Here is a 14,110-nt window from a genome sequence, read left to right on the forward strand (position 1 = left end):
AAAATAAAATATTATATAAAATAAAACTATAATATAATATAATATAAAATATAATATTTTATATTATATTATATTTTTATTTTATTATTTTATTTTGAGTAAAATAAAATATAGTATTTTATATTATGGTATAAAATATTGTAATATAATATTAATATAATATTAATATAAAATATTGTATAAAATAAAATAAAATAAAATATTATTATGTTATGTAAAAAAAATATCAAATACGTCGAAACTCAAAATAAAATAAAATAAAATATTATATAAAATAAAAATATAATATTATATATTATACTATTATATTGTAATATAATATTAGTATTACAATATAAAATATTACATAAAATAAAATAAAATGTTATTATGTATAAGACAAAAAAAAAATATATATCAAACGCGATATTTTTTTATAGTTTTAACACAAGTTTTGAATCATCATTGGTACAGTTGTACTCTTCGTTCTTACGTTTTTATATGCGATTCAAGATTGTCAGAGAGGACGCAACAATGAGTCCGCGTAGCGAAACGATTGTCAACTTAAGCTTCAGCGTTTCATTCGCGTCGAAATCTTCCGTTTCGCTTCAACGCTTCATCGTCTCTATCCTTTGAAGCTTTCAAGCCACGTAATTCCCCTACGCCACTCTCTTTCTTCGTCGATTTTAATAAAGAGGGATTTTCTAAGTAGGTGTATTGCGTAGAAGAATCGAGCTCCGAAACGTAGAAGAATCTAGCCACTTTAAACATCATCAGATTCTCACGAGATACTAACAGATGAATCCTTTCATTATTACGAGTATCGGATATTAATATATATATATATATACATATTGGAGTATATATTTTGTTATTTTTTTCTTTTCGACAGTGAAACATTTATACGATAAGAAATTATTGTAATAAAAAAATCTTTCTTAGTCCATTGCAATTTGTAAAAAAAGAATATGGCTACAGGTATAGTTGTTAATCTCTTAAAAATTTGACGTTAGGTTTTTGCTTGAAGAATGAAAGTTTATTTAAAAGAAGAGGGATCAAAAAGGGAATGGTCAAAATGACCAATTTGTTATTTCTCCTTGGATATTTTACAGACGTGAAACATATTTTTGAGATGCAAAGCGTATTTTTCGAGATTTAAATGATTTTAAACGCTTCTATACTTCTATACTTCACTGTATTCTAAAGTTTTCTATTTTTTTTTCATATTTTAACTTCTCTGGTGGAAATTTCACGTTTTAATCGCCTCTAGTAGTTCTTATGTTAAACACACAATTAAAAACTATTTTATATTTTATATATTATATAATATTATATATATAAAAAATATAATTTACAATTTTATATATTATACAACATTATATTTTATAAAATTTATAATTTTATATATTATATAACATTATATTTTTATAAAATTTATAATTTTATATATTATATTAACATTATATACATATAAAAACTATAATTTATAATTTTACATATTATAAAAACCATTTTATATTTATTATTTTATACAATATTTCATTTTATTTTCATGTTTTCATATTTTACGAAGGACAATTGCAGTAATTTCCGATTTCTCTAGAAACGCCGGCGACGTTTTTAAAAAGGGAAAAGTTTACCATCGGCTGGTTGGAAAATCGTGGCGAAGATGTTGGTCGTTGGTAGTTTCGCGTATGTATGAGAGAGAGAGAGAGAGAGAGAGAAAGAGAGGTTATGATCTCTGCGATGTTTAGCGTCGGGTTCTACACAGAGAGAGACGTTGCACTCTACACAGCGATAATTAGCCCTCGCTTAGGGTGAATCAAACGAGGTTGGCTGGCGTGTATCACCCACATTGGGTGAGCGCAGCTCGTTCTCTGATTAACGGGCGTGCCTCCACAAAGATCCCCGGCAGAGATCTTCTTTTCATCGAAACCCCCGGCTTCTCTTTCTGCGGCAACGATCGCGCCGCTTGTCACGTTTTCTGCCCCGATACGAACAATACGAAAATTTTCGCGATTGCCACAGACTGAATGAAAGGCTGCTCGCGTTACACTACACGTGAGCACTCGCCGCTTTCGTGGATTTGTGGCGACAGTACGTGAATTAAAGGCGAATTAATGGAACGGAGTAGTACTAAAAGTAGTTGTATCTACGTACGTCGCTTTCGTCGCCGCGTTTCGAGCTTTTAACCTTTTGAACCTCGATTTGTTTTCGACGTTGTTGCGCATCTATTTGTATGTCGTAAGGTGAGTTAATGTGCAACGGTGGAAGTCAATGTTTTTTTACTGATTTGTCGTTATTATTATGTAATTTATTTTTCATAATTTTTTAAATTTATCTATTTATTTGTTATTATTATTATATAATTTATTTTTCACAATGTTTTAAATTTACTTATTTATCATTATTATTATGTAATTTATTTTTGACAATTTTTTAAATTTACCTATTTATCATTATTATTATATAGTTTATTTTTCATAATTTCTTAAATTTACCTATTTATCATTATTATTATATAATTTATTTTTCACAATTTTTTAAATTACTTATTTATCATTATTATTACATAATTTATTTTTCATAATTTTTTAAATTTATCTATTTATTGTTATTATTATTATATAATTCATTTTTCACAATGTTTTAAATTTACTTATTTATCATTATTATTATATAATTTATTTTTGACAATTTTTTAAATTTACCTATTTATCATTATTATTATTATAGTTTATTTTTCATAATTTCTTAAATTTACCTATTAATCATTATTATTATATAATTTATTTTTCACAATTTTTTAAATTACTTATTTATCATTATTATTACATAATTTATTTTTCATAATTTTTTAAATTTACCTGTTTATCATTATTATTATATAATTTATTTTTCATAATTTCTTTACAGCGAGATAATTTGACGCGACACGCGTGAGACTTATAGCAAATTTGTATTTGTATTGTATTGCCACCACGAGATCAAAGGGTTAAAATTATACTGGGAAGTTCGAAACACCAAATGCTTTCGTACAGTTTTCTGAGAGATACAAGTCACGTGTAATCTCATATTTCTAAATGTGTTATCACTTCTAAATATAATATAGTATATAATAATAACAAATACGTTATTTCTAAATATGATACTCTGATCTACATATCAGTAATAATAATAAATAAGGTACAGGTAGCTCTGCAGTAACAAAGTGAAACCGCGTTGTATGAGTTCCGGGGGGCGGCCATAAGTTCTCGCTTGGATAAAACGGATCAGTATTTATCTAATCGGTTGACACCGAAGCTTGGTAGTTGAATTTCCTACAAAATGAACCGGGGCCAGAGATTCTAGGGGATATATACATCGTTGTCCACTCGACGAATGCTGTGGACAGAGTTAGATTAGGTTGTCCTGCACACTGTGCCGTCAACGGCTAAATTAGCATTGTTCGCAAAGGTGGATAGGTCAAGGACCAATTTCTGGACCAAACCAAGGTCACCATTTTTACTTCGCGGGCAGTATTGAAACAAAGGTTAATACGCACGAAGAATCAGTGCAAATCAACTTTGAAATTCAAAGTATAATAAATTTAATTTTTGATCGATGCCAAAACCCGAAATTTGTTCGTGAAAATGGACAACACTTTGAAATGGAACTAACGCGAATGAACATCTTATTCCTTTTTTCTTTTTTTTTTTTTTTTTTTTTTGTTTACTATCCTTTTCTATAAGTTTTTCGCGCAATTTCTCTTTCGTGTTCGAGTGAAACCGAAGTTATTATAGGATTTACCTGTATCAAATGTATGCTCGAAAAATCGAAGTTTCTCAACGATAGGAATTTTCGAGCATACATTTACGTGATGTTTCCTTTCTTTTTTTTTTTCTTCTTTTTTTCTTTAATTTTCATTCGTGGAAATTTGTCGAAAACAGGGAGACTACGTGAGAAATGTTGACTAAAGTCGCGCGTCTCTGTCGATGAATTTGCCACGCGCTTGCTATTTCGGTCAATGAATATTCATAGGCTATCGGCAAGCACACGCGTGACGCTCCCGCTCGGATTGAATAATAGTTGCACGCGCGATATACATTACACGTAATCATGCAGTTAATAGGAGAGATTGTACATCTTCTAGGTAGCGCCTGCGACCACGATCACGTTTATTCCTGTCCCTCGTCGATTAATTTATTTGGACGTTCCGCTCGACAGTGTCTTTGAGACAGTTTTTGGTTTTCACATTCAGTATTTGCAAGTTAGAGAAATTGATGATGCGCTTCGTAAAAACGATAGAATAGTGTATTTTTTTTTTTTTTTTAAATTCTTTGTGGAATTTAAACTCAAAATTATATTATAGTGGATACAGAAAGTATTTATACGCTATCTCTGAGTTCATTTTTAAACGCGAAACGTCTATTTTCGTAACACTGTGAAACGTCTATTTTTTCTCTCGAAAATATTTCCACATTGGACAATTTTTTTTTTTATATCTACATCTACCGTGATCTTGACGATCGAAGCCTCCACAGTACGAAAATCATTTAAAAATTTGTTGCACGATTCTTTCCGACGAAGTCGTATAAGTTGCGAGCGTCGACGATTTTTTTATCAAGTATATCAACACTTGACGGATTTTTTGTTGCATTTAATTAGATTTCCAAACAACTGTAGTACTCTTTCTTTTGAGCGTAGGTGTACTTCTCTTAAATGAAATAAAATAAAGTAAGATAAATACTCGTATAGCTATTGGACATTCGTGATCGCTGTGTCATATTTTTCAGATTTCTGTGGAAAAACGCCACGTGCTTTCATTATCTCGTACCATTTAAAATTCATAAAATTTCTCTCAGATTTCGACTGAATTGCATTATCTTTTTGATCCTATAAATCTCGCCCTCGTGCATTTTTCTTTTCGTCACGAATGAATTGAATACGTAAATTCCGTACTTTAAAATTCAATTAATGCACAAATGCAAATTTCTTTGACATTGTGACACGTGTTTTTCCCCGCTGTCGCAGAAATATATGGCCACAGCCGTCGCTGATGTCTTTCAGAGTTGCACGAACCTTTATTTTATTTTGTTTCGTTATTATCTTTGGAATATGTAATTATTATTTGCCCAATTTCGTACGAACGAATGGAACTGTATCGTAGAATCACAGTTTTACCGTGGAGTTTTACATTAATTTCATATTTAACCACTCGCGCTGGCAACTGATTGCGCGGACCATAACGAGTGACTGAACCGTATACAACGATTCGTTGCTTTCTTTCTCTTTTGAAAACTCGTCGGTACGATATCACCGGATAGAAATGATTGAAAAGTAATAAATTTATTATTTGTTTTGCCTATTTTGTTTTACTTAAATATACTTAATTACAATTTTGGAACAAAAAATTCCGGACCAGAATGATTTATACAATTCATATAATTTTCTGTATTTGGAAATTTTATTATATTTGTAACAGTATATTTTTTAGATACTAGAGTAATTTTTAATAAAAGAGTACAGTATAGTTTTAAGTATAGTTTAACAACAGTAAAGTAATAATTTTAATAAAATAGTACGATAAGTTTTATAGTATAGTTTAGCAATAATAAAACAGTAGTTTTTAGATGCTGTAGTTTAGACAGCAACAATGAAAGAGTATAGTTTTCAGATTCTAGAGTGATTTTTAATAAAATATATTAATAGAAGTTTGTATTCTTTATTATACTTCAATATACTTTAAAACTGAGAAAATATTGCAATTTTGGAACAAAATTCCGGACCAGAATGGTTTATGTAATTCATACAATTTTCTGTATTTGGAAATTTTATTATATTCGTAACAGTATATTTTTTAGATATTTTTTTAGAACGATTTTTAATAAAATAGTACAGTATAGTTTAACAACAGTAAAATAATAATTTTATTAAAATAGTACGATAAGTTTTACAGTATAGTTTAACAGCAACAATAAAACAGTATAGTTTAGCAACAATAATAAAACAGTATAGTTTTTAGATGCTGTAGTTTAAACAATAATAAAACAGTATAGTTTTCAGATTCTAGAGTGATTTTTAATAAAATATATTAATAGAAGCTTGTATTCTTTATTATACTTCAATATACTCAAAACTGGGAAAATATTGCAATTTTGAAATAAAAAATTCCGGACCAGAATGGTTTATATAATTCATACAATTTTCTGTATTTGGAAATTTTATTATATTCGTAATAGTATATTTTTTAGATATATTTTTAGAGTGATTTTTAACAAAATAGTACAGTATAGTTTTAAGTATAGCTTGACAATAGTAAAATAATAATTTTAGTGAAATAGTACTATAAGTTTTACAATATAGTTTCACAGCAATAATAAAACAGTATAGTGTTTAGATGCTGTAGTTTAGACAATAATGAAACAGTATAGTTTTCAGATTCTAGAGTGATTTTTAATGAAATATATTAATAGAAGCTTGTGTGCTTTATTATACTTCAATATACTTAAAACTGAGGAAATATTGCAATTTTGGGACAAAAGATTCAGTTGGGACAAGAAAGAAGTTGGGATCAAATCAGTTGTATGGCAATATTTAATCGGGAGGACTGTTAAATTCAATAAACCATAATAACTTAAAATTAAGTTTGAAGAATGTTCCTTGATCTTTAATTCAAAATTAAAAACCTGAGGGACAACAGCGTTGTACTTTTTTCATAGAAAAAAAAACACATTAAAAAAAACACATTAATTAAATAATGAAATTCGATTCTTTCAAATCTTACGCAACGACACATAATGACAACATGGATCCATGTGGATCATCTCTCCATCATCTTCTCAGATGAAGTTCGTGTAATTTAAACAGAGGTAAATCAAAAGTCTCAGCAAATAAAAGCGTAAAATGGTAGTCAGGGGTATTATATACGGCGACCTTTCGGAAACTGTAAACTCGAATTGTAAGCGCGGTTAGGAGCTGGCGCGGTGCCGAAGAACAAAAGGGTGAAAGGGAGAGGAACTGCGCGAGCGGGGGACGTTTGGATTGGATTCCATCGGTCGGACTCATTCGATTAATTACTTGGCATCAAAGATCGGACAGAGTTTGGCCGGCTTCGGCCGAAGGATCCCCCGGGGACAATTACGTTAACTATCGGCTTTTGTTTGCGAACTCGCGCCAGCAGGATCCACGTTGTTCCCTTTCGACCTTTCGTCTCGATTTTTCTCGAATTCGTCAACAGCCCCCGGGCGGGAGGAAAAAATTAATTGCACCGTTGCAACATTCCCTTGTTTGTTTGCTTTTTCGAGTTTCATTCCCTTACAGCCATTCTCTCGCACTTTTTGAGTTAATTTTCAGTAATATTCGGCGATCAGCGATACTCGACACGCTAAATATGGCATTGATACTAAATATTATGAATATTAATAATTTTAAATTTACTTATATAATTTTAACTTTTTTTAAATTAAAATTCCAATATATGTAATTCGTGGATAATTATTAAAAGCTCGTGTTGAGGCTTGTTTCTTTAGTTCAATAATTTTAGCTTCAGTAGTATTGAAATTGGGAAGATTATTACGAATTATATATTTAATAAATTTTATATAAATTTAATGATAATTAATTTATATGGAATAATATTTTTAAGAATTATATGTAATTATGAAGCTATTGTGATTTTGTAAAAAGAAATGACACGAGAGACGATAGGCTTGTTACAAAATGAATTTCTATTCTGAAAGTTTAAAATTATCATTACGATCCTGTGTTTTGTGAAGTTTATAATTTATCGCGCAATGCACTTCGATGTTCGTTGAAGAAGAACAGTGGCAATGTCTTTGAGTTTCTATTTACTTTTTAAGTTAATTTTCCAAGATTAATAATAGTTACGATATTTAAGTGTCCGAGTATTATAATAAGAGTCACTGTATTTCTTTCACATGACACGTTGCTTACCTATTATTCCACATTTACTTAATTCGTTTGCATCACGAAGTGAAATATTCCACGAGCAAATTATAATTCGCGATTAAGAATCTTATATTTGTTAAGAATTTATATTTGTTAACATATGAAAGGCAGAAGTCAATCAGTGTGAGTAAAATTAGTTGATCGTATCGTGCAAATATCCTTTTGTTATTAAAACTATCAGTCGCTAGAACAGTTTAATTAGTGGTTCTAACAATTTAAATAGAAAATAATATTTTTAATAGTTTTAATTATTATTTTATAATATTTTATATCTTAATATTTTATTATTTTATATATAATTCAATAATATTTTTAATAATTTTAATTATGCTGCAGTGATCATGATGACCAAACTGTTCTGTTGACTGAAAATTTTGTTAGAAAAACATGGTATTTTCATAGCACAAATTGTTCTGAATCAAACTGATTAGATTACTGAGCTTCCCATATAACATTACATATTCTCTCTCGTGTCTTGACATTTCATTTTAATCTATGTTAGTATATTAATTGCATTTAGTATTAGTATTAGTATATTAATTGCAATTGCATATATTAATAGTATTAGTATTAGTATATTAATACTTAATAGTATTAGTATTAGTATATTAATACTTAATAGTATTAGTATTAGTATATTAATACTTAATAGTATTAGTATCAATATATTAATACTTAATAGTATTAGTCTTAGTATATTAATACTTAATAGTATTAGTATTAGTGTATTAATACTTAATAGTATTAGTATTAGTATTAGTATATTAATACTTAATTAGTATACTAATATTTATATATATTAATAGTATTAGTATATTAATTGCTTAGTATTAGTATTAGTATATTAATTGCAATTAGTATTAGTGTATTAATTGCAATTAGTATTAGTATCTAGAAGTAGCAATTTTAAAAATATTAATTGTAATTAATGTTAGTACCAACGGTCAGTAGATATTTGTTGATAATGTTGATAATGTTGATAGTACTAAAGGACAGTAGATATTTAAATATCGAGATTTGACAAATTGTAATCGTGAGTGAAGTCGAAAGGAAGGAAATACGATGATCAAAAGGATCGAACCAAAAGTCAACAGTCTCGGTGCTGTCGAAATCGTTTGTTCGAGCGCTTTTATCAAGTACCTTTCGTTCAAGCACCTTTCGAAACGACGGTGGCGACCTATCGCGTCGAAAACAAGAAAAATACGCGACGATTAAAAGGCTCGGACTAAAAAAAAAAAAAAAAAAAAAAACGGGGCCATCGAAATCTTTTATTTTATTCCCCGACGAGTGATATCGGAGTCGGGAAGATAGACGAGAGAGAGAGAGAGATTTACCGATTTCTATCGTCGCGCGTTCCTTGTGAATTATTTATCCTCCGACGCCGAGGGAATAAACGCCAGCGACGTGCCCGTATTTTTCGCGTCTGTGCACTCGCGGATAAAAGAAACCAATTTTATTCCCGGTTATTTCTTACATTTACTCCTGTCCGTTCGTACACAGTTTACGAGCTGAAATAAAATGGATGCGTTTATTCGTCGGATCACCAAGTTATCAGAAGCTCTGGAAATATTTGATGTGTTATACTTGTGCGATTTCTCTCGATCCAGAGGACGTACCACTCTGTTCGTCTGCCTGTGTGAACAGCACGCAAAAATAATTGGGAGATATTCGTTATTGCCATTTATTAAAAAAAAGAAAAAAAGAAAAAAAGAAAGAAAGAATTAGAAGATTGACGTCGAAGTAATTTTAATTGATGATAATGGAAAGAAAAAGATAAAGATGATAAAGAAAAAAGTTCTTTCCATCCGAGGTCTGACTTTTGCCACGTGGATGTAATTATTATGGGACTCAACCCATAATAATTTTTCAAATTCCTTAACTTAACCTTTAATTTTAACTTAGCTTAATTTATTAACTTATTTTAACTTATTTTATTGTAACTTACTCAACTTATTTTATTTTAACTTGTTTAACTTGTTTTAATTTCATTTTTTTTTTCAATTTCAGAACTTTAATTCATTTAAAGTTTGTTCCAACGTAATTACGTGTAATTAGTGCAAAGCACCACCGGATATATACTTCTCTGCACAATTTTCTGCATCAAGCCTTGCCTTTGTAGCTTCGTTTTCGAAAAATCTCGCCGTCAGCCAAACAGGATCAACTTCTTGCGCTGGAAAGCGCTGCCACGCACGTCGAGAATCATTCGTCCCAAATTGCGACATTTTTCCAGTTTTAAATTATATTGAAATACAACCCAGGCAACAACAAATGATAAATTTATTGCTTCTTAATAATTTTTATCTTAATGATACCGTATCGACAAGTTCAAAAGAAAAAGACAGCGACGAATCGTTGTTTACACGGTTCGGTCACTCGTTACGGTCCGCGCAACCAGCTTGCCAGCGCAAGGGGTTGAACAATTGAACGCAAGCACTAACGAGCACGCAGACTGTTGACGTTACGGAGACGAATTGACGAACTTCCTCTGTGCTTTGCAACGAAATTTATTACACGTACAATTACGTATCAATGTTAGGTTGTTAGTAGAGCGCGGATAGATGCTAGCATCTGGCAATCACGTCCATAGAAAAGACTATTATCCTATAATTATCCTCGATTATATTCCCGAGTTCGGTAATTTCCTCTGATATCGTGCTATCCATCCTTCCGCGCGATTGTTCGTGCATCTCGATCGATGGAATCGTGGAAAGCTGTTGCTGTTGCTGTCGTCGATCGGTGCAGTCGTCGAGATTGCAGTCGTAGGTCGGTGGTGTGGATGGATGGTTTAGAGAACGTAGTACGGCGCCGAGTAGGCAGCCGCGTAGTAAGGGTAGCCGGCATAAGCGGCGTAAGGGTAGCTGGTGTAAGCAGACGTGTAGGCGACCGGGGCGGTGTACGCGCTGTAAGCGACCGGTGCGGTGTAAGCTGCGCTCAGCAGCAATCCTCTCTTGTCGCGGATCGCGGTCTCCGTTTCCTCTGCCACCGCCGATTCCGGCTTCGATGGCTCGATCGACTCCGTTTCCAGAGGTTTCGCTAGAGCTACGCCGACCAGGGCGAGCAAAACGATAGCCTGGAAATTAGAAACGAGTTAATGTTAAGCATTTGCGCTAGACAATTGATTGCGGACCATAACGAGCGACCAAAACCGTACACGATAACTCGTCGCTTTCTTTCTGAACTCGCCGGTATGACATATCACTGGATAGAAATTATCGAGAAGTAACAAATTATTTGTTTTGCTCAAATATATACTTAAAGCTGAGAAAATATTACAATTTTGGAACAAAAAATTCCGGACCAGAATGATTTATTTATAATTAGATAAATTTTCTATATTTGGAAATTTTATTATATTATTATATTATTATATTCGTAACAGTCTATTTTTTAGATACTAGAGTGATTTTTAATAAAATTGTACAATAAGTTTTACAGTATAATTTAACAACAATAATAAAACAGCATAGGTTTTAGATACTGTAGTTTAAATAATAATAAAACAGTATAGTTTTCAGATTCTAGAGTGATTTTTAATAAAATATATTAATAGAAGCTTGTGTCCTTAACTTATTAACTTTTTCTTGTATCTTGCATTTTAATTTCTTTGCTACGGATATTATACTTTACTAGTCGCTAGTTTTAGTATCAATCGGAATTAGTACCTTTGCTTGAGTATGTGAGATACTTAGAGACTCAATTACACATGAGAAACCTCGGTTAGAGGAAAATTATCAGAGAACATTGCAATTTTGGAACGAAAAGTTTTTGACGTGTTAGAGGTTAACCACTTGCACTGGCAACTGATTGCGGACCATAACGAACGACCGAAACCGTACACAATAATTCGTCGTTTTCTTTTTGAACTCGTCGAATATCATACGATATCACTGAATCGAAATTATTGAGAACTAATAAATTTGTTATTTGTTTTGCTTATGTATTTGGTTATACTTAAATATAACTTAAAACTAAGAGAATATTGCAATTTTCAAACGAAAAGTTCTCGACGTAGATGGCTAGAGGTTAACTATTTGCGCTGGCAACTGATTGCGGACCATAACGAGCGACCGAAAACCGTACACAATAATTCGTCGTTTTCTTTTTGAACTCGTCGAATCACGATATCACTGGATCGAAATTATTGAGAAGTAACAAGTTTGTGTTTTTCAAATATATTTAAAAACTATAATAAAACGTTGCAATTCTGGAACGAAAAGTTCTCGACGTCGTTCCAGCGCAAGAGGTTAATCTAGCATAAGCAATCTCTGAATAGCCTATCTGTCTGGGAATTGATCTCTCTTCTCGTCTCCGCCATTGAACCCGACCGCGGCACTTCGAAGTTTCGAACGGTAGAAACGCGTTATCGTTCGGCTGGAAGGTTTACTCACCGCGATGCACTTCATTTCGTAGATTGTTTCGCTTGACGTGAAGCTTGGTGGTTGGTTTGGAGAGTCGGATTGATGCTCGAAACAGCTCGGCAGGCCTCTTTTATACCAACATTCGACGGAGATCGACCAACGGCCGCGCGTCGCCGTTACGTGCGCCGATTCCCGATCGTTTACCTTCGCGTAATCGCGCATAATTATCAAGCTCGGCGGCGTTGTCACGGGGAACGAGCAGGCTTGCTCAGATTGAGCAACCTGCGTCCTTGGACATTGTCCAAAACCGAATCTTTCGACGTTTCGTAAGTTTTTTTTATTTTATTTGTTAATTACCGATTTATGCTTTATCGAGCCTACTCTCGCTGGGTTATCGTTTGGCGATTCCATTTGAAGATCGGCGGAGAAAGTTTCAAAGTGCCTCAGTTATCGCGGAGGACGAGGTCGACCTTGAGGAGGTCGACGCGAGCACAGATCGAGGCGCGGGGGGCTAGATCGCCTATTGAAATTCTATTTGGGCACGTTGCGCGCAACCTCGCCGCTCGTGATCATTTTCACGACGCTTTAGCCATTCCGTCCTTGTGTCCAATCGGTCCTCGTTTGCGGCCACAAAGCCCAAGTAGTTCCCCCCTTTAGTTAGTCGACCATTGATGAACGAGAAGGCGCGAAGGGCTCGCCGCTGCCTAATCGTTTATTCGAAAGCTGCACGATTTAACCCCTCTTTTTGTTTCGTTGAGACGATTCTTCCGTGCTAACCACGGCTGACCCTGAGCAATACACCGACAACGACAACTGGAGTGGAAAATTTTACATCATGTGATTTGAATTACATTTGGTAGAACCAGAATTGTCTTGATAATCTAGACGTGTGTATTGTTCAAGGATAACGAATGAACGACCGAGCAGTTAGATAGACAGGCGGTATTTTTTTTTTTAATAAAGGGGTTTAGAGTCGCATTGACTACGAGGTCTTTAGCGACTTTAACGTGCTGGAATTCTCCCTTTATATCTGGTCGAGTAGTTGGGTCTCCTTTAGGTAGTTGATAACGTTTTTTTTTTTTTTTTTGTTGTTTCTGGTAGGTTAGAGCGCTGTTTGGGTTTAATCCGTATTTACTTTTTTTGGTTTCGGTATTTTCTGCATTCATGTAACAGGTGTTTGCACAGGCGGTATTGTCTCCCTCGGTACGAAAAGCGGAGACACGAGTTCATACGTTTCGAAAGTTCAAGCGAGTGGCGTTTAAAATCGAATTTCGACGGCCGACGAGTCCGTTTTTCGTTCAGCTGGTTGAAACTGTCCGGGGTACGAATTTAAAATATCTTTGTGCCTAATATAAGTCGGGGTTAAGTCCATCTTGTATTAGATCTATTAGAGGATTTAACCACCTGCGCTGGGATTGCGGACCATAACGAGTGACCGAACCGTACACAACAATTCGTCCCTTTTCTTTTTCCTTTGAATTACATCGGTATATCACCGGATAGAAATTACCGAGGAGTAATAAATTATATCATTTGTTTTACCTATTTAGGTTACATTTAATACTTAAATATTTACTTAGGTTACATTTAATACTTAGATATCTACTTAGGTTACATTTAATACTTAAAACTGTTGCAATTTTGGGACAAGAAATTCTCGACGTGCGTGGCACGAGGTTAATCCGGGGATTTAGCCGCGTAACGATGGCCAACTAACGTTCCACGTTCTACAAACCGTCGTGCAGCTTCGCGATGCGTACAATGAGCGCATGCACGAACGTCGAACGTCAAATGTCGAACGTCGGGGCGTCGAGCGTCGCTCG

At 33.1% G+C, this 14,110-nt stretch overlaps 1 protein-coding gene across 1 annotated transcript; it reads right to left on the bottom strand.

Moving 5' to 3' along the window:
• Positions 1-10,419: 10,419 nt before the first annotated feature.
• LOC122535485 lies at positions 10,420-12,468 on the bottom strand. The gene is made up of 2 exons (XM_043667055.1): positions 12,318-12,468; positions 10,420-10,999 (listed from the first exon to the last, which is right to left on the bottom strand). The coding sequence occupies exons 1-2, from the start codon at positions 12,330-12,332 to the stop codon at positions 10,715-10,717; spliced, it is 300 nt and encodes a 99-aa protein (XP_043522990.1). The 5' UTR covers positions 12,333-12,468; the 3' UTR covers positions 10,420-10,714.
• Between the last annotated feature and the right edge of the window lie 1,642 nt (positions 12,469-14,110).

The sequence above is a fragment of the Frieseomelitta varia genome, unplaced genomic scaffold (assembly GCF_011392965.1).
Source record: "Frieseomelitta varia isolate USP_RPSP 00005682 unplaced genomic scaffold, Fvar_1.2 scaffold_729, whole genome shotgun sequence".
Classification (NCBI taxonomy): domain Eukaryota; kingdom Metazoa; phylum Arthropoda; class Insecta; order Hymenoptera; family Apidae; genus Frieseomelitta; species Frieseomelitta varia.